This window comes from Lepidochelys kempii, chromosome 18 (assembly GCF_965140265.1).
Source record: "Lepidochelys kempii isolate rLepKem1 chromosome 18, rLepKem1.hap2, whole genome shotgun sequence".
Classification (NCBI taxonomy): Eukaryota; Metazoa; Chordata; order Testudines; family Cheloniidae; genus Lepidochelys; species Lepidochelys kempii.
Window position 1 is genome coordinate 15,672,354 of NC_133273.1, and position 24,310 is coordinate 15,696,663.

General features: G+C 49.2%; 1 protein-coding gene across 10 annotated transcripts in view; it reads left to right on the plus strand.

Annotated features, from left to right (window-relative positions):
* Window positions 1-24,310, plus strand: part of SAMD11 (sterile alpha motif domain containing 11) — a 183,178-nt gene that overhangs the window by 103,269 nt on the left and 55,599 nt on the right. For 9 of the 10 annotated variants that reach the window (XM_073317122.1, XM_073317116.1, XM_073317118.1 and 6 more), the window contains one exon: window positions 7,744-7,868. In XM_073317122.1, the coding sequence (XP_073173223.1) occupies window positions 7,744-7,868 (125 nt within the window). Of the gene's footprint in view, window positions 1-1,377; window positions 1,443-7,743; window positions 7,869-24,310 lie in introns of all 10 variants that reach the window. The other variant, XM_073317119.1, reaches the window with a different exon arrangement.

The window sequence follows — 24,310 nt, forward strand, 5'->3', positions numbered from 1 at the left end:
GTTCATTTCTTAGCATCTCTTTACCTTCAGCCCGTATGCCCTGTGTCTTGCCATCCTACTCGAGATGGATGTGCTACATTCCACAGCCTCTCCTTCCTCCTCTGTCATGCTTACCAAGCAGCCAGTTTGCCAGGAGGGAAGGCACAGCACTCTGTTGCTCAGGTTTCTGGGAGAAGCTTGTTCATACTGGGCATGGTCATGTGTTAACGTAGTCACTCCCATGCTACCGTTACATCGAGCAGAGCTCCTGCTGAGAAGGTGATGCTCCCCACCCTGCTCCAAACACAGTTGAACAAGTGGAAGTGGGTCAAAACTTACCCGTTTCCCGGGCTTTGGGTTTATTTGCAACAGGAACGTAAAATCCAGTCTGTCACCAGCTGGAAGTAACTAGAGCTCAGCTGTTCTACAAGGACAGCGGCCCTGATGGTTATTTGTGTAGCTTCAGCTTTGCATCTCACTCAATCCCCAGCTAGAGGGGCAGTCCCAGCTTGACCTTTTCAGCTTCACAGGTGCTGGTGGTTGCACCAGGCACTCCCTGTATTGTGGTGAGCTGGTTGGTTTTTTTGTGGCTTATCCGTAACCTTTATCACCGTTTTCCTGCATTCCCATGTTCTTGGTAAATGGATACCTGTGCCCCAGCTTCGTTAGGACTTGATTGCCTGCACCATAATAATATCCAGCCACTTCTCCAACTGTTGCTTTTGGCAGTGAGACTGAACCTAGTGGTCGAGTGGAAATCCAGTCGGAGAGAAAGTGGTCTGCAAAGCATGGGATGCTCTTTGAATGGAAAAGGAGGACTTGTGGCACCTTACAGACTAACCAATTGATTTGAGCATAAGCTTTCGTGAGCTACAGCTCACTTCATCGGATGCATCCGATGAAGTGAGCTGTAGCTCACGAAAGCTCATGCTCAAATCAATTGGTTAGTCTGTAAGGTGCCACAAGTCCTCCTTTTCTTTTTGCGAATATAGACTAACACGGCTGTTACTCTGAAACCTATCTTTGAATGGAGAAACTGACGATGCTTAGGAAAGACAGATGTATGGGTGCTTTGTGGAATGGTGACCTCTCTTAGGTTACATGAAAAAGCACAATAGCAAACACAAACACAGCACCATGGCTAGCATTACACCTTGTTGAAATAATTTCCTTGTGACGCCAGGTTCATTATTGGGGTCTATTTGCAGAGGGCCCTGATGATATAGAGTTGGTCCTATAGGGATTGTGCGGTGTCTCAAGATGCCTGCCACGTTTCCCTCACTTTTATTAGGAGGTGACATTTTCATGAAGACAGGATCTCAATCCTTTATGTAGCAAACAAGCAGCAGGTGCAGATGAAATTTCTCATCCTTTGTAACATCGTGTTCCTATCCACAGCAGCTAAGTGTGATGTCACCAAGACGAGATGATGGATTCAGGTGGAGAATGAGCAACAGAAGTAGGTCAGTGAGAACTGAAAATGACTGATGGTTTATGCTGTCCTGTGTGTGTGCCATGATCCAAATTTCAGATCTAGGGCTGTGCTGGTTATAAAGTCTTGCTTTGAGGCCAAATCTGAGCTAAGTTTTGAGTTCAGACTCAAAAATCTTGAATCACAGGCCCTGTCATGAGATTTTGCACCCTACCCCCCCAATAGCAGAAATCTCACAAAACTGGGCTGATCCTCATGAGAGTTTCTATGGGAATGTTCTCTTGAGTTTTCAGCAGCATTGGAGCTAGAAAATAGGCTCCTTCCTGGTTTGAAATCCGTCTGGAAGCAAACGTGCTGGGAACCTTCTGTCATTTGCTGGGCATGGGATTTGAGTGTCCAGCTTCACTCATCTCTGCTGAAAGATGGGCATGTTTGCAGAAGGACCAAAGCTTGGCCTCTGTCTTCCTGGGCACAGTTTGCAAGCCCTATTATTTTCCACCCACATTCAGATGACTACAGGTGTGGGTGCTCTGGTTTGCACCCTTAATTTTACTGCAAGGGCACATTGCATGTGCAAGAGATAAGCACCCTTTGCAGTCCTGCCCCATCGTGCATGTCTCTGCCCCTTGAAATCTTACCGGTGATACCTTGGGCCTGGAACTGCTAATTACCAAAAACCACACAAATTAAATATTGTCATGGCAACCTGCAGCCTTTCAGCAGATTGTATGTCTCCTCCCTGACCTTTCAGGAGAGCTGTATCTTGCTATAGCCCCCTTCTCTAATCCGGTTTTTAAAATATAATATTATGCTACTGGAAGGGATCAGACCTTTAATCTGATTGTGCGTGTGTGCATGTGGTGGGGGAATGGCCTGAATTAATAGGCATCTAGAAACGGTTCAGAGACAAGACAGAGGCGAGGCAGGATGTGATCCTGCTGGGGCTGGAAGTGAGCACCTGAGTGGAATTATTAGCTTCACGGCACAGATGGGGAAAATCCTCTCTGAGGGAGAAAGCTTCCCCCTACTCCCATCCCCTTAGCCAGGGCTGCTTCCTCTTGGGGTCACTGAATCGCATTTAAGAAATACAGAGTTTGGAGTCTGGGGTTTGAACTGGCTTGTAGGAGACACCCCACTGCACCCTGGTTCATGGGAACTTGCCGATTACAGGCGCTGGCAGAGTTCTCGTTCATTTACAGAATGACCGTTGGTTGTCCCCTGCCCACCTCATCTTCATTTATTAAAATAAAAGCCTATGTATGTGTTATGGTTGCTCCTGCTGAGATCAGGGCCCCATTGTGCTTGCCATGGGAGATGCCAGTCTAAACCGACAAAGAGCAGGAGGGGCACAGAGAGGAGCACAAGGTCACATAACAGGTCGGCTATGGAACTTGGAATAAAACCCAGGTTTCCTGGCTCTCAGCTAGTGCTTTACCCACTAGATCACACTGCCTGTCTCATTGTGGCCTAAATCCCAACGGGCTTTCCCAGATGTTAGTCCATCCTTGAAGCAAAAGCCCCATTGGCTTCAGTGGGAATTTTCCCTAGTAAGGACCAAGTTAAAAAGTGTGTGTGGATTTCATGATTCGGCCCTTTTGGAACCATTCCCAGAGGCAGTTGAAGAGCAGATTGGTTTGCATGTGTGTGCCAGGGCAGTGGCTGGCCTTCAAACCCAGGCTTTGGGAGAAGCCCACATTATCTGAGCCCTAGTTAATTTCAGCAGGCACCAGGCTGTTAAAACCAGTTCAGAAACCCATCTTCTAGATGAGGTTGCTGCAGGTTTGAGTTGCCCGGTTCTTGCTTTCCAGGAAAGGCGTCTCTTAACCCAACATTGGCTGACCCTGCTGGAGCCCTGAGCCCATGAATTTGTTAATTCCTTATACTGCGGTCGCACCCCCAGTGTGCTGGGCGCCAGGCTGACACCGGCCAAGAGACAGCTCTTGCCACAAAGTGCTCATAGTCTGTTGTAATGTAATGTTGCCTCTTGTGCAGCATTAGCAAGCCAAGCACGTGCACAGAACTGTCAGTGGCCTGGCAGGAGGGCAGAGGTTCTGTCTCTGTACCAGTCTTGCTGGTTAGACGTGCCTTCCACTGGCCCACGCTGCATGGGACTTGCATGCTATGCATTTGGGGCCCCAATCTAACGCCCTGTGTGCTTGGTGGAAAGATTTCAGTAGGAACTGGACCAGGCCCCTGAATGTCTTGAAGGAGAGGTTGGGACTGTTGGCAGGTATATTAGGAGTGGGGAGAGGTGGAGATGCTTAGAATTTAGACACAAAGTCCCACTGGGGGAAATGGTCATTGTCAAATCTTCTCCAAAAGCATCTGGTTCCTCTGGAAGGGTCTGATGAAACACACCTGGGGTTTTTATCATGGGCACGAAGAAACAGGGCCCCAAGAGGCTGTTTGCTTTGCTTGTGTTCTAAGGCTGGTTCTGCTCACTTTTCGCTGGCTTGGCTGTATGAAAGGTCGGAGGTTATGAGGGCAGACCAGAAGTAGGGGACTTGTATAACGAATCCATGTATTGTAGACTAGCTATGTCACAAACACAGAGGGAGCTGGGGCCATAACCCATAGACGTTAGTTGCCTCCAAAGCTGGGACTCTACCACCTGAGCTAAAGGAAATGTCCCTTAGGAGGCAGCAGTGGTAGGTCCCTTATCCTCTCTGTGGATCAGCTAGTAGAGGGCAGTAAGCTCTACTGCAGACGTGAGCGCAGCCAGTACATTACAGTAGATATAAGTCAAGAGGGAGCACGGTGTGTATAAAAGTGTGAGGTATATTTTTGTGGATAAAGTGGCGAACAGGGTGATTGAGCTTCCAGTCAAGTGGTGGAGGCAAACAGCATGAACATTTGTAAATGCCACATTGAATGATCATACAGAATCTAATATATTAAGGGTGCAGCCCTGCTCCTCTTAAAGTCAAGGGATAAAATCTCATTGACTTTAGCGGGAGTAGGAATGGAAGAAATATTAGTCATTTTTGAACTTCAGAGAAGCTGTCTACATTTTGGGAGTTCAGAAGGGTATTTTCTGAAGTCAGTGTTTTCTCCTGCAGATTAGCTCTGGGTTTTCTGGCTGCCTCTGTCACACATTGGGCAGAGATGGCAGAGCTTCTCCTAACCATTGCATGCACAAAGATCCTGTTGCCTTCTCTTTGTCTTGCATGACCTAGAAAAGCCTGGTAGGAGCTGGGCAGAACCCCCCCACCCCCACCATATCCTTTAATAAAGGTCCCATTCATGAATAAGAGTGGAAGATGCCTCCTTAGACACAATGGGGTTGTGCCCCATGGGGGACTTGGCTTGCTGCATTTAAAGCCTTCCTAAAACAGCTCCCAAGTCTTTACCAAAAAGAAACGTAAGTCAAATGTCCATGGAAACATGGGAAAGCACCAATTATTGTTTATATAACTGTAGACCTAGGAGCCCTGTGCTAAATGCTGTACAAACACCCTATCCCAAAGAGCTTACAGTCTAAGACAAGAGAGAATGCCTGGGAATAATTCGCCCCATTAAAAGCTGCCCCAGCCCCCTTCTCTGGTACATCAACTTCCCACATTTTTTTGGCCTTATTTTCCCCATAGAGATCAATTCATCTTCAGCTGTGGAATTTCAGCCATGCTATATGTTCTACTAGGATCCTGTCAGATTTCACAGGCTGAGTTGGGTCTGTTCAGAACTATACTTGCATTGGTAACGCTCTCAGGAGCACATACCTACCTGTTCTTTGAAGTGCTGCTGGTGGTTTCGTTGGTACTTTGATGCCCTACCATAGTACCTTTCTTTTTTCCTGGATGCTGAGATACTTTTTTGAACCTGTGGTCCTGAGTATTTGAGGTCATCAAAAATCCCCTCGTGTATTTTGAAAGACAGTGCTAGTTCTGGGGTAGTGTTTCATTCCTCCTAGATTTCCCCTTGTAATTTACACTGAGTATAGTTTTTCTGCTTTTCTTTCTTCGTTTAGAGCAGTGGTTTACAACCTGTGGTCCACAGTCCCCTGTGGGTCTGCAGACTGGCTTAAGGGGTCTGAAAAAGGTCGTTGTTACCAAAGACCAGTGGTTTTCAACCAGTAGTCCGCAGATCCCTGCGGGTCTGCAGACTATATCTGAGATGTCCAAAGGGGTCCGCACCTCCATTCAGAAATTTTTAGGAGTCTGCAAATGAAAAAAGGTTGAAAACCACTGCTTGAGAGTCATGCAGTGTTGCTGTCCACTGTTAAAACAGTTGACATGTTCTATCTGAGCGGCAGCTGCATTTCAGTGGTGGATAAAGTGATCCCTAGGTATAGTTTTGTAGATATGGCCACGTCATTGCAGTGCTCTGGACTCCTTCAGGATGCAAGGTGCTGTTATCCCATTTCTCTCTTCCAACTCTCTGCCTTTCTCCCTCTGTGCTCCTCCCCAGCCCACCTCCTCCCCCCTCCCCATTGTGCTGAGGGCAGCATTTGTCTGCATTTGTCCTCTGTACCCGGCATCCAGTTATTGATCTACACGATTATAAAGAACCGATAATTACTTCAAATTAATCTCATAAATGACTTAAAACACCAAAATATTTGCATAATGCGTCTTAAAGGTGGCAGCTCACAGAGGATAAGACTCAAAACTGCTTGGGACAGGGGGAAAGGGGCTTCCCACTCACCTGCGGACTTGCTTAAGTAATTAGCCTTCTGCTTGCGTAAGGGGGAATCTGCACTGGTTTAGTGGAGGAAAATAAAGCAGTGGAAGCTAAAAGGCTTTGAGATTTTGGCCCCGAGATGGGAGGGGGGAGTAATGGGGCAGATGACCATGGCTGCTGAAACAAAGTCTGTTTTTGTCTGCTGCATCCTGTGAAAATCTGGAGCCAGACGCCTGCTGAAAGTACCTCTGTCTAAAGACTTTCTGTCATAAACTTATCTGATTAGCAGAGAGCTAGACGACAGATTAGCCCCCGCTTCTCCACTGGGGACGGGCTCTTTGGAGCATTTGAGCAGCTCTGTGGTTTTTCCTCGCTCTGATGGTCAGGGGGGTGGTGATGGGGGATATTTAAGGGGAGATGATTGCGAGGTAATTCTGCAGATAATGCACCCTCTGAGTTGCCCTGGTGGTCACAGGTTAGGACGGTCTCCTGCAAGCCAGCGAGTCGGTGGTCATGTGCTGTGTGTTGCAGACACACAGAGCGGGTGCGCTGGTCGTGTGAGTAACGGTTGTAAGGGGCCCTCTGACTTTCTTTTTTTTTTTTTTTCAAATGTCTTAACTTCTTCCCGTGAGATCTGGTTTATCGTCCTCTGGCTGGCGAGAGGAAGGAGAATAGCTCCAGTGTTTAGCATAGGACAAGGCACTTTGTGCTAGACATGTTGGTGGTTTAACATACAGCATTAAACAAAAATAGATGGAGGATTTCCAGTGTTAGCTTCTAGAAATACATATGTACATAGATCTCTCTCTCTCTCTCATATATGTTGTATATTGTCTGTATTTATGTGTATCCATAGCTGCTACCTCTCTGTAAGGAATGAAAACAGAGGTTTTGTACTACAGTGATTTTGCCATCTTAACTCTAGTAGTTGCTACTGTGAACATCTTTGTGCTTGCTCTCTCTTTCTCTCTTGCTCATGCATTCCATGGGGGGAAGGGGGAAGAGAACATTTTAAAAATATTTGAGCTAAAGCAAGCCCACTTTGAAGCAGCTTTGATGCAAGGATAACAGGGAAAATAATATTTAATTGCTCACTCTGTGTGTTCTGATCCAAGAAGGAAGGAGTAGTTATTTTGGTATCAGCTAGAATGATGGGCTGAAAATAGGACTTATAAACGAGGTTGTATTCTTTCACTCTGGGCCACAACTGTCGCTGAATCTATGGTAATTCTCTGCATATAAAAATATTATGCAAGAAAATAAGAGTCTCTCTCACACGCAGTGGAGGAACTGAAAAGCTAGCCAAGTAGCTGTCTGTTAACTATCATCCATCTGTCAATCATTTGAATTCCAGGTTTTTGTCAGTTCTTGAATAGTCATGTCTGTTTCTCCACCACATTTCTAGGTACTTAGGCCTTGTGTTCTGGCAAAGGGGAGACGGGGGTGCTGGCCTCTGCAGAGCTCTTTGCTGGGAGCAAGCCTGCTGCTTGGAAAGTGCTTTACCCTACAGGGGCTTCCCCTCCCCGAAAATGGAGGAGGTTGCCTAGGAACTTCAAGTGGGGGAGGGAGGGAAAAATCTTCATAATTCAGAAATCTCTGGGGCAAACAGAAAAGCCGTGCGTACGCACGCACACACTCTCTCAGACACGAAAATCAATTATGGGATGGTAAATAGGATATCCTTAACTTGGCATTTTTCTGCTCTGTTGCAGCCGTGATAACGACCTCTCCACCATCATCTCCAACCTGCATCAGAGCCGCCAACTCGTTATGCCAGAGACCCAGAGTCGCTGTGAATTCAAGAGAAACAGCATCGACGTCGGCTTAGGAGCATCAGGTAAGCAGCCAGGGCGCCTGGTTCTTTTGTCCTCATTTGCTGGGAGGAGGAAAGTTCCAGCTGCGGCTTGGGTTCGGGTTTGCTGACTTCCCTCTTCTCTTCCCTCCCCTCCTCTCCCTTCCCCTCCCTCACTTTGGCCAGCCGGCTTCATTAAATTTCAGAGCAAGTCATGCTAGTCTCTCAGTATTCGTGGACAAAGACGAACATGGAAGGATTTTTTTTTTTTAGGAAGGTTAAAGTCATGCGGTCGTGTGAGATTTCAGCTCCGCTTCATTCTCAGATCTAGTGGTCTGTGTTAAAATGCAGGAGAGGACAGCGCTCCAGCAAAGAAGTGAAATGTCCCCGGGGTTAGTGGCCAGTGATGCAGAAAGGCCTGGTGCAGAGAGCGCGGTTTGATTTGTAATTGCATTAATCAGAGGCTCCCCATCCTGCCTCCGTCTCTGCCAACTCTTTGCAAGGATAGTTGCATGGCTTTGTACTGCTGCCTGGCTTACACAAGTTCACCTGGCTTCCCCTTGCTTGTCGTGCTGAACCAGAGATGCTCCACTAGAGCCGTGCACTACGCCCCTCGGGATGTCAGCATCAGGGAGGAAGTGACGGGAAGGGATGCCACGGTACTGAATGTGCCTCAGTCAACAAGTGGGGCACTGGACACTGGTGACACTGTCAGTTCCACTTGTTTCTTGCACAATCGGTGAATTTCTCCCGCAGGATGGTTAGCGGCTGGGAGAACCATTGCAGGTTTGGGTGGATCGTTAGCCCTCGCCATTCGCATCTAGAACCAAGGCCGGTTTCGGATTTCACTTACACTGGTGTCGATCCTCAGTCACTTTACTCACCGGAGTTGCTCTAGGTTGACGCTGGTGTAGCAGAGATCAGAAATCTGGACTTTAGACAGAAAAGGGGCCACTCGCTCCAGTGTAAATCAGGAGTGATTCCATTGAGTCCAGTGATAAGTAGCAGAGAATCAGGCCCATACTGGTGTATTTTTGAAAGCTACCAAGTGGGGAGTCTTTTCGGGTTGGTTTAGAGGAGTTTATGGTCCCAACAAGCTAATGAAGCTTTATTTCTCAGGAACTCTTGCTCTCTGAGCAGTGCTTTTTAACTTGTATTTTTTTTTTAAACCACACTTGGGAGCAGGGTGTTGATGTTAATGTCGTCTTTAACCCTATAATTTTTGGCTGTTTGTTTGGGCCCTGTCACTAAAAGGCAGATTATTGTTTTTCTGTTTTTATTCTGCTGGTCCCCAATCTGCCAAAGCCAGAATTTAGATGTGCCTGTGTATGTTGTTAGGGTCTTTGCTTGAAAGCCATGCATTTGCGTGTGCATGTAAATCATTGGCATTGATTATGCGGCTTAATCCAGAATCTGGTTTTCACTGCGGGATGCAATACAAAATGAAGGATGCGGTGGGTGGGGGAGGGGGTGCGTGCACAATAGCGGACGTGCGATACCAACAGGTGCAGCTGGTCTCCTTCTTCATTATGGCTTGCTCCAGCTGCCATTAAAATTAATGGAAGGATTCCCAGTGACATGGGTGGGAGCTGCCTCAGGCCTTTCAGTCCCAATTCAGCCAAGCACGTAAGCATGTGCTTGTAATGCTTGGCCGAATTGGGGCCTTGGTTTGCTAATGCCTGGGTGAGGTGCCCGTGCAGCAAAGAAAGAGAAACAAACTCACCCCGTGGAGAGAGCGCAACGCAAACTTTTCAAACGTCTCCTCCCCAGCCCAGACGCCTGCTGACTGCTACAGGCATGGCCGGGTGCTTTGTGAGCACAGGTTTGCAGAGTCAGGCCCCAGTGTGTTCAGAAATGGGGAAACTAACTTTTTTAATGAAAGAGGCAAATATCCTCCCTGTAGATTTACCAGGAGGAATTTTAATGTGTGAAACTGGACATTGACCAGAAAAGAACTGGCATTGATTGGCTCCCTTCAGCCCAGCGCCTGCCCAAGAAGAAGCTCGATCTTCTCAGCCTGGTCAGACCCAATGAGAGGGGTTTAAACCCAAACCCTAGCTACAGCAAAACCCTAGGGATGCCCCCCCCCAGGATGTTGGGGGGAATTTCAGACACTGATTTGAATTTAGCAGGTTGGCCCATCTCTAGATAATGGGTTGAAACAGGGTCCTGAGCTTTGGGGAATTTTGGGTGTAGGGTCCATGCTTTGCAGACTGGGAGTCTATGCAGTTCTACCCAGCTGGTGGGCACAAGCATTTAAAATGTGTGACATCCCTCCTGTCTCCCCAGCAGCAACCCGGCACTGCTCCTCTAGGAGTGCAGCTCATAGGCTTCACCCTTTCGGCTGGAATCCCTCCTTCCTTTGCAAATTGCACTGACGGACCTATCTCTGAGCTGTATTCTCCTGCACTGCTGCAGCCAAGAACCAAGGGGCTGGCTTGAAACGTAACTATGTGACCATTTCTTAAGGTGATGGAGACAGTGCTATCTAGTGGTCAGAGCCTGGGATTTTGGACTTCCTGGGTTCTTTTTCCTCGTTCTGTCACTGACTTGGTGTGTGTGACCTTGACCAAGTGACTTGGTGCCTCAGCTGACCTCATTTGTGAAAACAGGCTTAATACTGTTTACTTTGTGGAGAGGTTGCCAGACCTAATTGAGGCTGATGAAATGCTCTGAGATCTGCAGCAGTGAAGAGGAGCAAAGTGTGCTCTGTTCTCAGCAACATGGAATGATGACAAGGGAAACAAACAAAAAAGAATCCCACCCCACCCCACCCCTGGAGGCATCCAGAATCCCAGAGGTGGGGAAACGCCTGGGCTTTGATTGATTGGGTTGGTGTTAGTGCAGCGCGGTGTCCGAGTGGCAAAGCCTGGCTCAGATTGTACAGAACATGTGAGCTGAGAGAGAGGTGCTGAAATAGGCCTGTGTTTTCTACAGGAGGGACAGTGAGAGGCCGCTGGGCAAGGGACAGAGCCTTTGAGGACAGGATGGATTCTAACAGGAGTTGACAAGTGTGGGAGGAGGTGCTGGGGGAAACTGGGAGTATGAGGGTGGGGGCAGGAGGGTCTGTGCGGCTCCACAGGGGCAGTTTAAACCTGATCTTCCTGCTGTTTGGAGGCAGGTTCCTTGTAGGAACGATCTCTGCCCAACTGGGAGCAGAGCCTGACAGCTGTCTCTCATTAGTGTGTGTGCTACACCACCGTCCTGCTAGCAGATTCCCTGATGTGGACCAGGCAGGACCAAAGGGAATGGAAACTCAGAACTCTGGCCCCTGCCACTGTTGACTTTTTTTTTTTTTTTACAAGGGGGAAATGCCACAACTGATTTACCACCTGAAGTGCTTTAAACTTAGTGCCGGGTTAGCCTGGAGGCTTAGCTGGTGCTAAATCTGCTTAATAATGAGGAGAGAAAATAATACTGAGCGCTCACTGTTGTTGTTGTTTGTATCACAGTAGCTACAAAGATCAGGGCCCCGTTGTGCTAGGCGCTGTACATGCACATCGTAAGAAAAGTCACAACCCCAAAGAGCTTTCAGTGTGCATCAAAAAGACTGAGAAAGAGTGGGAGAAAGGAGGTATTGTTAACTTGCCTAGGGTAGATTCTGGCCACAGAAACTGCAATACCATATTTAGTGCCTTTTAAATGAGGGTCTCTAAAGCACCACACAAAGGTGGCATAGAGGGACAAAGTCACTTGCCCAGGATTATAGGGCAAATCAGTGGTGGAGGTCTCCTGACTGCCAGTTCCCCCTGCTCTCACCACTAGTCCTTGTAATTTCTCTCCTGCTGACATGCAGGGATTGCAGACATGCAGTCTGACTGCAGGGATTTTACATCCGGGGTTGTGTTTTCCCTATGCAAGTGTTCCGTGTGTGTAGTGAAGACAGGAGGTTTGTACAGCACCTGCTCTATGGCTACGACTCCTAGGTACACAGTAGTGCAAATGATAAATAATATTACCAATAATGGGAGGTTTGGTTGTGAATCGCTCCCAGCTTAACTCTGTCTGATTCTTTCCCCGTTTCTTGAACCTTGAAAACATAAAACAAGGCAGAACAAACCCCACCTGCAAAAAACAATGCTCTGGTCAAGCCGTCGTTTCTCAGCAAGACATAAAGGGCCCCGAAAACGCAGATCTAACCAAGGCTTTTGCAAAGACAGCAGAAGAGGAGGCCGAAAGGCGTGTGCTGATAAAATCTAATTGCCCTATCGATCGGTTTCGGAGCCGCCATTGGCAGCAGTAATGATTGAGATATTCTTATGTGTTTGATGCATGTTAGCTGCATCTCGCTGCTCTGGCCCCACTGGGGACCTTCAGATATTACGGAGATCTCTTAATCGTGGAGCAACCCTGTGTGTGCTGGGTCCGCTGTCCAACACCAAAGATTTATGATAATTATTATCAGTGCTACACTTGGATTTCTGCAGGAACCAGCCTGGTGCCCTGGTCCAGGGAGGAGCTGCCACGTTCATGCTTTCTGGTCATTCACTGGTTCATGGAATGCATTCCAGCTCAAGGTTTCCTCCGCCTCCCGCCCCTTTCTTGCTAGTCTTCATTTTTTCCTCCTTTCCTGGCCGGGTTTAACATGGAGAGAAGTGACCCAGAATGAAGTGTTGGGTAAAATCCCCACAATGGGTATATCCTTCCCGTAATGTGTGTCTGTTCTGTTAGCTGTACAGGGAGTTATGCTCACGCACTGAATGGGGGTTACATGGCTAAAGCCTCCATTAGCCCCCAGCCTGCCCCCCAGCCCCCGCAGTAGGAAGAACAGACATTTCAGCACCTGTGTCTGTTCCCCTGGTCAGCAGCTGGAACACAGGGCTTCCCATTCAGAGGCCCTTTGAAGAAAGGGGCTGAGGCCAGCAATCCAGATGTGCGGTTAGTGAATGCTCCGAGGAGGAGGGAAGTAGCTGTTGTGAAGCCCAAATTTAAACTCCAGGCCCTAGACTGTGCTCTGTGTTGTGATGAGGTAAATCTAGAGTAACTCGCAGGCTGGCAGAGTAACTGAGACCAGAAGCTTGACCCCAGGTTCTTCAGAAATGGTTCCCAAGTTCCCTATCACAGTCAGTGGCCCAATTCCGCTCTTTGTAACCGTTTGTGCATATGGAGCAGCTTTACTGAGCTCAGTGGAGTCACTCTGGATTTACAGCGGGGTAGAGAGCAGTCATGGCCCGGGGCCTTTTATTTAAGGAAAATAATAATAATCCAGGGCCAGCTCCCCTCATTCTCCTCTGCATTGCACAGCCCCTGACTCAGCAAGCAGTCCCCTTGGAACTAGTCGGCTGGGCAGCGTAAGGCTGGCAGAATCAGGCCCTATATGAGTTTGACTTTGAAATAGGCTCTCGAATGGCAAGAGTTGTCTTTCTGCCCACCCTGCGCAGCACCCAAGTTCATCGTGTTGGGTGCCGCACACACCTGCTCAGTACTGATATTGGTGATTTCTGAACTAGAACAAAGGAATTGTTGATTCTGGCAGCGGTGAACACGGCATAAGCAGGGACATTTAAATCTCCGCTGATTGATTGTGCTGCTCTTCACTGATCAAAACAATGTTCAGATGCCATGTGAAATCTAGGGTGGGTCTACGCTGCAGAATTAGCGGTGGCTTTTATCCAGGTTTTAGCCTTAGCCCTCTCTGCCATCTATACAGAAGAACTTCTGGCCCAGTGCTTTCAGCCTGGCTTAGCTTACCTGGCAGGCAGGGTAGGTTAGAACTGAGCTCCGCTTTAGTTTGGGTTGGAACCTGCCCACTTTGCAGTGAGGACTCAAGGTTAAATTACTCGACTGCTCAGAGTCCTCCAATGCCTTCCCACAAGCCACCTTCTCCCCCCACAAGGGACAGATAAGTTTTCCCGCGGTTGACTGGGAAAGAATCCTAGAGCACCTCAGCACAAAGAACTATGGCTATCTCCCCAGACACAGGCGAGCAAGTGCAGGAACAGTAAGGACCTAGTGATGCAGATAAGGCTTTGCATTGGGGATGCTCCCACCTAGGCTTGGCTAACTCGGGTGCCAATCACCTGGGTTAACTGTACAGTGTAGGGTAAGCACTGTTGTGAAAATACCTGCAGTTGATGCCTGGCTGTACCAGTCCCGTGTACGTAGCAGGGGTCAGTGTATTCCTTCCTTCCCCACAATTTCCCTCTTTCCAAAGCCCACTGCGTCCCGACCTTGAATTTTGCTGTGTTCCCTGAAAACCGTCCAGTCCCCTCCTCACACCGGCATTCAGGGGGGTTGCAGCCGGGGCTGTAACCTGGCGAATGGAAAAATATTGGGGCCTGTCCACCTTGGAAATGCACGGAGGCCACCTGCGCTGCGGAGGTTCGGAAAGAGGCGTAGCAACATATGAAAAGGTAGAGCGAGAAAGGAGGGGGGCGGAGGGCAGCCAGTGAGCCCAGTGAGCAGATAGAAGTAGTTCCCAACTGGATCAGATAAAGATGAGGCAGCAGGCGAGGTGCGGCAGTGGCTCGAGAGAGGGCTTTGCCGTGAGAGAGGATGATGGCACAAAGCACTTTTAATCTTAATTGAGAGAGAGGGAGACGCAGAAGGATGAGCAGAGCCTGACAAAGGCACGGCAGCAAAGCTGACGGTTTGCACATCAAACACAGACTTAGAGCCCCTTTAAGCAGCTCGCTGTGTGTCTGTAAACAAGTCCAATCCCCTCTATCCAGTTTGGCTCATGCAACCTGCCAGGGCATGCGGGAGGCGGGGCGGGGGTGACGGCTTTGCAGATCCAGTGGCTGACAGACAGGTGGTGGAGCTCCTCCCTTCCAGGCTGGCTTCAGGATTTGGGGGGGCCACCCATCCTCTTGGGGAGCGAAAGGTGCCATCTCCAACCTTGCAATCTCTCCTCTCCCCGACAGGGCCCCTTGTTTTCTTCCTCCTGTCCCATCCCCCCGTTCCCTAGTCGCTCCCCAACATGGTGCCTGATTCTGGGGCTGTGATTCAGGCGAGTAGTCCCATTGGCAGCTGCAGCAGGAATACTTGCATGAGATGGGTTTGCAGGGTCAGGCCAATGGGTGCTAAAGGAGGGTTGGGGCTGTCCTCCCTCTACCTTCTTTGTCCCCACCTGACGGGAGGAAGCTGGCTTGATGGCTGGCTATTGCCTCCCAAGCAGCCCCATGCAGAGTACCGTGCCATGGTCCTTTTAAGACACAGTGTGGTTAGCAGGACCCCAGTCAGGTCATCCAGGCAGCAGGAGACCCACACAGCCCCATGTTATATTTGGGATCATCCTATGGATTGGAGGCCCCTCTCCTCAATGATTCCAGGGCCCTTCTGGGTTGCAGATTTTGTGGGTCTTGAAAGCCAGCTGTCTCCCTACCATGAATGCCCACAGAGAGCGCCAGCTGTCTTTGGAGATGGCTGGTCTGTGTGGGCAGAGACTCACATTGGAGGTCCTGGCCTAACAGGAACAGTGCTGTATCCTCATCCCAGTGTCCCAGGTCATTTACCCACACGGTGAATCCTGTATAACTCAGTTGAGTTGAAACCAGATGCAGAATGTCTAGACAAGTGGGGCAAAAGGCAGTCTCCCAAATTTCTATAGGGTTTATTCTCTCTTGGTCTCTGGCCACAGTCTGTGAATGTTATGTTTTTCCTCCAGTTTGTAAGGTACATTTTATAACCTTTTGTACAATTAATGTTTTATTTTATTTTTTGTGGTGATTTCTCCTTGAAAGATTTCACAGAAGAAGAATACTTAGCACTTATGCGATACCGTTCGTCCATAGATGATGATGACAATACCTAGCTCTTAGATAGCACTTTATGAAGGGGGTATTGCTATTACCCATTTTACTGATTGGAAACCTGGGGCACAGAGAGGGGAAGTGTCTTATTCAAGTTCAGACAGGGGTTGGGTTGCAAAGCCAGGAAACAGTTCTCCAAGTCTGGTGCTCTGGGCTATGCTATGAAATATAGTGTAATCAGAAGTGAACATTGAATAGACTTGTGTTAAAAATTGTTGGAGTTTTCCAGGAAGGGGTGTATATGTGTGTGTTAGATCCCTTATATTGATTTTCATCCAAGAATGTGTGTGTGAGAGTAGTTAGTTAAATCCCTTATATTGCTCTCCACGGGCCTGAGCCAGAACTCTCAGCGGCATGATCCCCTTTGACTTCAGTGAGCTTTGCATCTAGCCAGGCAAGGGTTAACTCGGGCCAAGGATGTTGTAGCTAATGATTAGAGACAGATCTGCAATGAATGGGCTGTTTTCTGAGCTTGGGATAACGAGCCAGGACACAGGCATGTTTTCACTTTCAAAAAAAAAAAAAGAAAGAAAAGAAAAAAAAGCCTTTATTGAATTGCTGCCTTAAATTGAGCAGAAAATCAGCTCCAAATGGGCAGATGAGGGTGGGAAGCCCAGCCCCCTTTGTGTACAGGTGTTATCATGAAGGGCAGCTGTTTACCTACGCATGGGGGACTGACCTTAGTCAACACCTGGTCTCCAGCTTCTGATCTGGGGCTGGAATTGCAGATTCCTCCCCTCTTTATGCTCCTCTCATGTTCTGTTTCTGCTGAAGCATTTTGGGAGCTGGAGACGACCAGCCTCTGCTGGTGGTTGTGTCCTGCTTTGCATTTGAACCCAGGTCTTGGGAGGTGAAGAAGCAACATGCAAGCATGTGGTGGAAGTGCAGTTCGCTTCCCTGCACTGGAACTCGTGGCAGCGTGGGCCAGGGCACAGGGCATTGGACTGGCAATCAGGAAACTTGGGTTTGAAACCTGGTGATGGGAGGGTTAGTTTTGGAAGTGGGATAATCTCGCTCTTTCTGGATCTTTAAGGAGAGGATGAGAGTCCGTGTTGTTTATTTCAGTGGCTCTCAACCTTTCCAGACTATGATACCCCTTTCAGGAGTCTGATTTGTCTTGCATACCCCCAAGTTTCTCCTCACTTAAAAACTACTTGCTTATAAAATCAGACATAAAAATACAAGAGCATCACAGCAAACTCTTACCAAACAATTCACCTAATTCACCTAATTCCACCTAAATCCACCTAATTCACTCCCAACATGACTTGTATTTTGGGAAATGAAATAAACCAGTGGTTCTCAACCAGGGGGGTATGCGTACCCCTGAGGGTATGCAGAGGTCTTCCAGGGGGTACATGAACTCATCTAGATATTTGCCTAGTTTTACAATAGGCTACATAAAAAGCACTAGTGAAGTCAGTACAAACTAAAATTTCATACAGACAATGACTTGTTTATACTGCTCTACATACGATATATACACTGAAGTGTAAGCATAATATTTATATTCCAATTGATTTATTTTATAATTATAAGGTAAAAATGATAAAGTAAACAATTGTTTGGTAAGAGTTTGCTGTGATGCTCTTGTATTTTTATGTCTGATTTTATAAGCAAGTAGTTTTTAAGTGAGGAGAAACTTGGGGGTATGCAAGACAAATCAGACTCCTGAAAGGGGTACCATAGTCTGGAAAGGTTGAGAGCCACTGAAATAAACAACACGGACTCTCATCCTCTCCTTAAAGATCCAGAAAGAGCGAGATTATCCCGCTTCCAAAACTAACCCTCCCATCACCCAAATACCAAAACAGAACTCTTTCCCCAGGTGTCGTACAGGCAGCTAGTAAAGAGCCAAAAACAAATCATTGGAGCTGTGACATCTCACTGATGTTATATATAGAAATCCAATATGGAGTGTAATGTGGCACCTGACTTGTCCACTCTCGCTTGCTGCCGGGGTGTGGGAAATGAATTGCTGCTCCCAGCCTCGCCATGAGTCGATAGATTTCAGCTTGGAGATTGTATCCTCCCAAAAGTGTGTGCTCGTGTCATACGTATATTTGTGTGGGTGCGAGCGAATAAGTGCACACGTGTGTGTGTGCATATATAGTATGTGTATGTTTGTGTGTAACTACATACGTATATACATGTGCATGCCCAGGCATCTGTATGTTATCAGAAGTGGCTGCCGTGAAGTCAATCACACCATGCCTGGAAGTAAGGGTATCTCTTACACTAGTGCATACGTTTGCTTGTAGCTCTTTAATTAATTGTTTTTCACAGTATGTCAATGACGAGCTTACATTGTGATTAGCTGCTCTTGCAGAAGCCGTTGGGCTACCTGTCTGATCCTTGGTTTCTTTCCTGCAGTCACAGTGTGGCTCAGCAGCTTGTGGAAGCTGGGGGGAAGTCCTCCTTTCTGGAGATAGGCCTGGCTGGGTGGTTGTTTTTTTTGAGAGGAGTGACATTAAAGAGCTGACCCTGGGGAGGCCAAGAAAGAGTTTTTTTAAAAAACTGCCCCTGCCATTCAGGTCAGCTTGGCTGAAGAAGCCCTGCTAGGGTGTGGACTTAACAACAGTTGTGAGATCCCCCAAACTGGCAAAAACCATTCCAGGCGATGCTGAGAACCAGCTGCCTTTCCAGGAACTAGAGGGTCCTCTCACTGATGCCCTCTTCAGGTCAGTTTGTGCGTCAGCACTCAGCCCCACCATCTGGCCTGGGGCTGAGCTGGAATCAGCGGGAAGCGATGTGTGGTGGTTTCAGAGGAGCTTTTGTTGTAGCCGTTATTGTGGGCATTCCACATTTTCTGGGTGTCTCTTTGCCCGTACAGGTAGTCCCAGGCTGCAAGAGCACCCTGGTTCACAGGTGAGACACCCCCAGCCCCAGTGGAACAGGGCAAAGACACCACCACCCCCCAAAGTGTCCGACGCCTTTCAGTGATTACTCGGGTCATCAATAGCCATCTGTGGCAGAAGCAAACTTCTAGCCTGCGGTACCGATCGAACTGGCGGGGAGGTGTCAGCTGTGAGCGTGTGGCTGTGGGGAGCTGGCTCCTCAATGAATCTCCCCCCCACCCGCCGATGCCCTCTCCCCAAACGCCGGAGCGTGGTATTGACCACTGCCAGGGGAACTTGTCTCTGCTGCGCTCTTTTGCAGCATTCAAACATAAATTTACTCCGGAGCAGCGTGATTGGGAGTGGGGGGATGGGGGGGGAGGGAGCTTTAAGTTAACCCTTTGCTGTCAGTAAAAAGAGGGGAGTCTGTCTAGGGTGAGCAGATGTCCTGATTTTATAGGGACAGTCCTGATATTTGGGGCATTGTGTTATGTAGGCGCCTATTACCACCCCCTGTCCCGATTTTTCACACTTGCTATCTGGATACCCTAAATCAATCTGTCTGTTAAAAGTTGTCAGCTCCAGATTGTCCTTTGTTCCTTACTTCATTTCCCTCCATTTACATGTCTCCTTTCCTCTCCCGTTCTCTTTCCTCCTCTCTCCTTCCATTCCCCCTTTCTCTCCCTTGCCTTTCTTTATTCCTCTCTCCCAAACACACTTTCCTTCCTCTCTTCCCTTATTTAAGCCTTATTCATCTTGTCCCTTCTTTCTTCCTCTCACACACACTTTTCTCCGTTTCTGTCCTCCTTTCTCCCCTTCTTTCTTCCTCCCTCTGCCCTCCCTCAGTCTCCCAGCGAGTGCCTCTGGAAGAAGACAATTTGAAGGCTTTCCGCTCTGCTCTCAGCCGAGGGGCTCTTTCTCTCAAGCCAATCAATGGCAGCCTTTCAGCCCCAGTGGGGCTTGGCAAACATGAGATCAATAAGTTATTAGCACCATTCTGTCAGCTGTAATGTGGAGATTGATCGGGGCCGGGTCTCTTGCATGCTGCCTGGCACTTCCCCAGCCTGATAAAGATGACAGATTAAGGGAATAAGAAAAAGGAATTAAGGAGTCTGGCTGTCAAAGCTGTCACGGGCTGGAAGAGCGCTGTTTTTTTCAGGGGCTGAATGAGTGCAATCGGACGTTTAAATGGTGCGAAGGGTACGGCACCACCAGCAGCTCTGTCTGGAGTCACTGTCTTTAGCATTCGCCTTTGATAGTGGCACAGCGAGGTCTGTGCAGAGAGGAACCTGCACAGACGCAGCAGCTGTGCAGGGCGTTTAAGGGAGTAGCAGCACGCTGGCATGGGCCACACACATGAGACGCTTCGTCTCTGTCAAGAGAGGCCACAAGCCAAGGCTGCGCTGTGCCCCCCTCACGCTCGCTTGCTCTAGGAGGGCCCGGCTTCCAGGGCAAGATGGCTCCAAGCCATGCTTGTGATGCTGCCGACCAGCACGAGCGAGCACTCCGATGCCATGGTGAGCTCACCCTGAACTTGGAGAAGGGGAAGCTTTGGGGGTGCATCTCAAGGCGAGGGAGCAATTGTGGCAGGTTTTTATCACAGGGTGGGATGGGTCTGAGAAATCAGAAGGGGAGCAGCTCTCTGAAGGATAGACGCAGACATGTGGGCAAGCTCGCAGTGAGCACGCTCAGCCTGGGGAGGGGGAGGCAGGATTGAGGTCTCTGGGGTCATGGGGCTCCGTGGGATAGTGCTTCGCTGCCAAGAGGGTCTTTCATCCCATGACCTCGGAGCCCTCTGCTGGCACTGATTACAGCTCAAACTGTCTTTGTGAGGCAGGTACGGGGTTAGAATACCCATTTTACAGACAGAAAAGGAGGACTTGTGGCACCTTAGAGACTAACCAATTTATTTGAGCATAAGCTTTTGTGAGCTACAGCTCACTTCATCGGATGCATACGAAAACTTGTGCTCAAATAAATTGGTTAGTCTCTAAGGTGCCACAAGTACTCCTTTTCTTTTTGCGAATACAGACTAACATGGCTGTTACTCTAAAACCTGTCATTTTACAGACAGGTAAACTGAGGTACAGAGGGCTTCAGAGCAGCACAGAGAGAAAGTGGGTTGCTAGCAGAGATGGGAATCGAACTCAGGAGTCCTAACTCTCAGGCTGACTGCCCTGACCACTCGACCGCACTCCTTTCCAGAGCTGGGGATAGAACCCAGGAGTCCTGATTTGTAATGCCTCTCAAATAATACACTCTTTCCCCAAGCTGGGGATAGAAGCCTGGACTCCAGCCTCCCAGTTCCTCTGCCCTAACCACTAGACCTCCCAGCATATCCTCCTAATTTCTTCCCTGAGGGGGGGTGGGGCTCACACAATTGCTAACCAGGACTCTCTGGGCAGTGTATAAAACGAGTCCGATTGTCTCTCTCAAGCTCAGCATATCCTCTCTCTGAGTGTTTTTCATACTATGAATATTTACCACCTTTTTATGGCTCGGTGTGCTCTGTAGAAATGAATTGCACAGGGAAGTGGGAGACAAGGGGGCGTTTGTGCACATTGGCTCATAAACAGCCCTGTTACAGGCAGATTGGAGGCTGGCTCCAGGATGACCCGCACCTCCCTCTGTCACATTCCTTGGGAATCTCAGTATTTGGGCTGAGCTTTGAGGCACTTTGCTGCTGCTCATGCAAAGCGAATGGACGCAGACAGCTGGTGACTGACTGGCCAGTGCTGACATGCTGTGCAAGAGGCAGAGTGCCTGCTGGTTACAGCAGAGAGCTGGAACTCAGGAGAGACCTGGGTTCTTTTCCAAACCTGGGGAGGAGAGCGTTGATGAGTTATAGCATGGGACTTGGGTCAGGATTCCCTGGGTGAAAAGCCCATCTCTGCCACCGACTTTCTGTGTAACCTTGAGCATTCACCTGCCCCATTTACGTCAGTGTCCAGTCTGACCTCATGACACTAAACCCACCTCCTGGGGGTGGGTGAGGTTTGTAGAATACTTCGAGGTCTCTGGATGATGGTGCTAGAGGAGCGCCCCATTCATTTCTTCGGGGGTGGCGTCTAAATATTGCTGCAGAGCTATTTATCAGCTCTTACCGCGTGAGTTGCAAGAACGGATCTGCGCCCCGAGCTATTCCAGTTCTCTTCCCGGCTCTGAGGCTGATCTCCCTGCAGGAGCTCCAGTCTCTTCCAAGGGGGAGTCAGGAAAAGCCTGCCCAAATGGGGAGAGAAGGGGAAAGGATTTTAAGAAAATGAATAAATTCAGAGTGTGTCTACACTGCAGTTGAAGATGTGATTGCAGTTCGGGTAGGCAGACCCGTGCTAGCTTTGATCTCGCTGGCAGTGAAGATTCAGTAGCGCCGATTTTCTTCTTTTCCTGTGAGTGCTTCACCCTGAGGCTCCGCTCCTTCCCCCAAGGCCCCACCCTCGCTCCGCCACCGAACAGCTGATCGGGGGGTGGCTGGTGGGTGCTGAGCACCCACTATTTTGTCCCCATGGCTGCTCCTGCCCCAGAGCACCCCCGGAGTCAGCACCTATGTGCACTAGTGCTGATCCCAGTGCAGGTTAGTAACGCAAGTCCATAGCCAGGATTCCAGATGGGCTTCTACAGCCCACACAGGGTCCGTGCCGCTGCATCTTCTCTTCTGTTTTCAGCTGCGCTGGCTAGGCGAAAGCTAGCTTGGGTTTGCCTACCAGAGCTGCAGTCAGACCTCTGATGGCAGTGCAGATGCACCCTGAGATTTTGCAAATCCAGACCGTAGTCTGGCCTAGTTAGTACAGTACTGCATATTCAGCACCTCATCATGGAAATGAGCCAGTGGGAAAGAGAAACCATCAGCCTGTCCCATCTCCTCAAATACTCCATCCCAGTGCAGTGACTCCCAGGGAGATTTCCTTTGTGCCTGTCCCCTATCCCCATTGTAGAAGTATTTTGTTACAGAGGACCCAAAGCGTTGCTGTTTGGGGAGAGAATTCCTGGCTCCAACATTTGCAGAAACCCTGGTGTATGCTAAGAATGATCCTGAGCCAGAGTTTTTGGATCCAGACCCAGATCTGTGAGACTTGCTGTGCTCTCATCTCTGGCTAGAGACTTGTGACTACATTATCAAATTATTATTTATCATTTATAGTGCAGTTGTGGCTAGGAGCCCTAGCCAGGGCCCAGGCCCCCATTGTGCTAGGCACTGTTCAAACACAGAACGAAAAGACAGTCCCTGCCCCAAAGAGCTTGCAGTCCAGCTGCCTTACCTAGTGAAGTCCTCTCAACCAGTGAGCTGTCCTGTTGGAGGGGTGAAACCTTCCATCTCCGGAAGGGTGCAAAGAAATTGTTTCCAGATCTGCCCAAAGCTGCACCATTGCGCTGCTGCTGTTTTGGTGTTGAACTACAGGGCTTTCCCTTGCTCTCTGCAAGAAGTAAACTTGTGGCAAAGTTTGCTCATTATACTCTCCAGCATTGGGATCCCGCCTTCCAGAGGCCCTATTGCCTTCCTTCCCCCTCTTCCCCCACCTTCCCTGAATAATTTTTTTCCACACCCATTGCTCTCAGTTAAATTATGGCCCATAATTCCCATGACCTTGTGCTTCACTCTCCCTTTGTTCCATTGATTGCTGCTGGCGAGGGGCAGAGCTGATCGGCCGCAGGATTCCACCCTGCTGTGCTCACCCACCCTGTGCGGCCCCTCGCTCGCCAGCCTTTGTTGTTAGCAGTTCACGGCCCGCTGGGACTCGGCAAGCTGGTGCTGCATCTCGGTTTCAGAGCAGACCAAGAAGCCCATTGCCAGGGCGGCAGCCTCCAGGATCCCCACGAAGCTGTCGCCCGCTGCGCAGGGACAGACTGAGCAGCTGGGCTGGAGTGGGGATATTTTCACAGGCTGCGTGCACCAGAGGAGGGAAAAAGAAAGTACTGAGATGCCTCTGAGACCTTTCAGGCTGGTTAGTGGGAACTGTTTGTTATACCCAGGACTTGAATTGGAAGGGCGGGGAGTTAGGAGCCTGGAAAGACGTTTGCCCTTGTTCAAATAATACCGAGAGAGGAAAGGCCGGTTTGACTTGTTAAATGTTCACCAGCTGAGCCTTGGTTGCACCCATCTAACCTGGCTCGGTCCCACTTAGCTGCACCAGGTGCTTCTGCAGCAAAAGCAGTGCCCTGGCTAGGGAATGCAGGAGCGGTACTCTAACCTTGCCCCGTTATTGGTAACACTGTGCACTGCAGAAGAACCAAATGTGGCCCCTTGGCCTCCCTTCTGTCTGCGCATGGGAAAAGTTTGCACCCCGTGTGAGAGACACCCGATGTTTGAACCTGCTGAGTGATTGTTACAGTGATTATTTGCCCCCTTCCACTGAGTGCGAGCCCAGCCATTCTGCCCTGTACTGTGGGGGTGAGGTGGCTCCCCTGGGAAAATCACAGCAGAGAGCTACGGGAGATGGTGGCACTGACTGGCATGGACTTCCTCGGCTCAACCTCGATGTTAGTTCAGAGATCCCTCTTGCTGCTAAAAGGCTATTGGAGGTATTTTCTGCTCCCCAGGGCAGCCCCAGTTCCCTCTCTTTGTCTGGCGGTAATGCATCTCAGGCTGTCCTTGTGGGCTTGCCAGGGGTTCAGTCATCCTGGGTGAGCCAACGCATGAGCGCCTACCCTGCTCCAGCACGGCCCCGTTGTTGATGTCAGCATGCGGCTGTCCCGCGTCTGCACTGGCATCGTGTCTGGCCGTGAGAAGCAGTAACAGTAATCAGGACAAGTATCCTGTGATCCATAGTGCCAAAGCCCACTGCGTTGCTCTGGGCTCACGTTCACAGTGAGCTGTGAGGTGCTGTGGGGCAATTTTTCTGCCCATTGTGTGAGGAAGTGGTCTAGGCCTGGGAAATTCGTTTCCTGGCAGACCCCAAGGCGG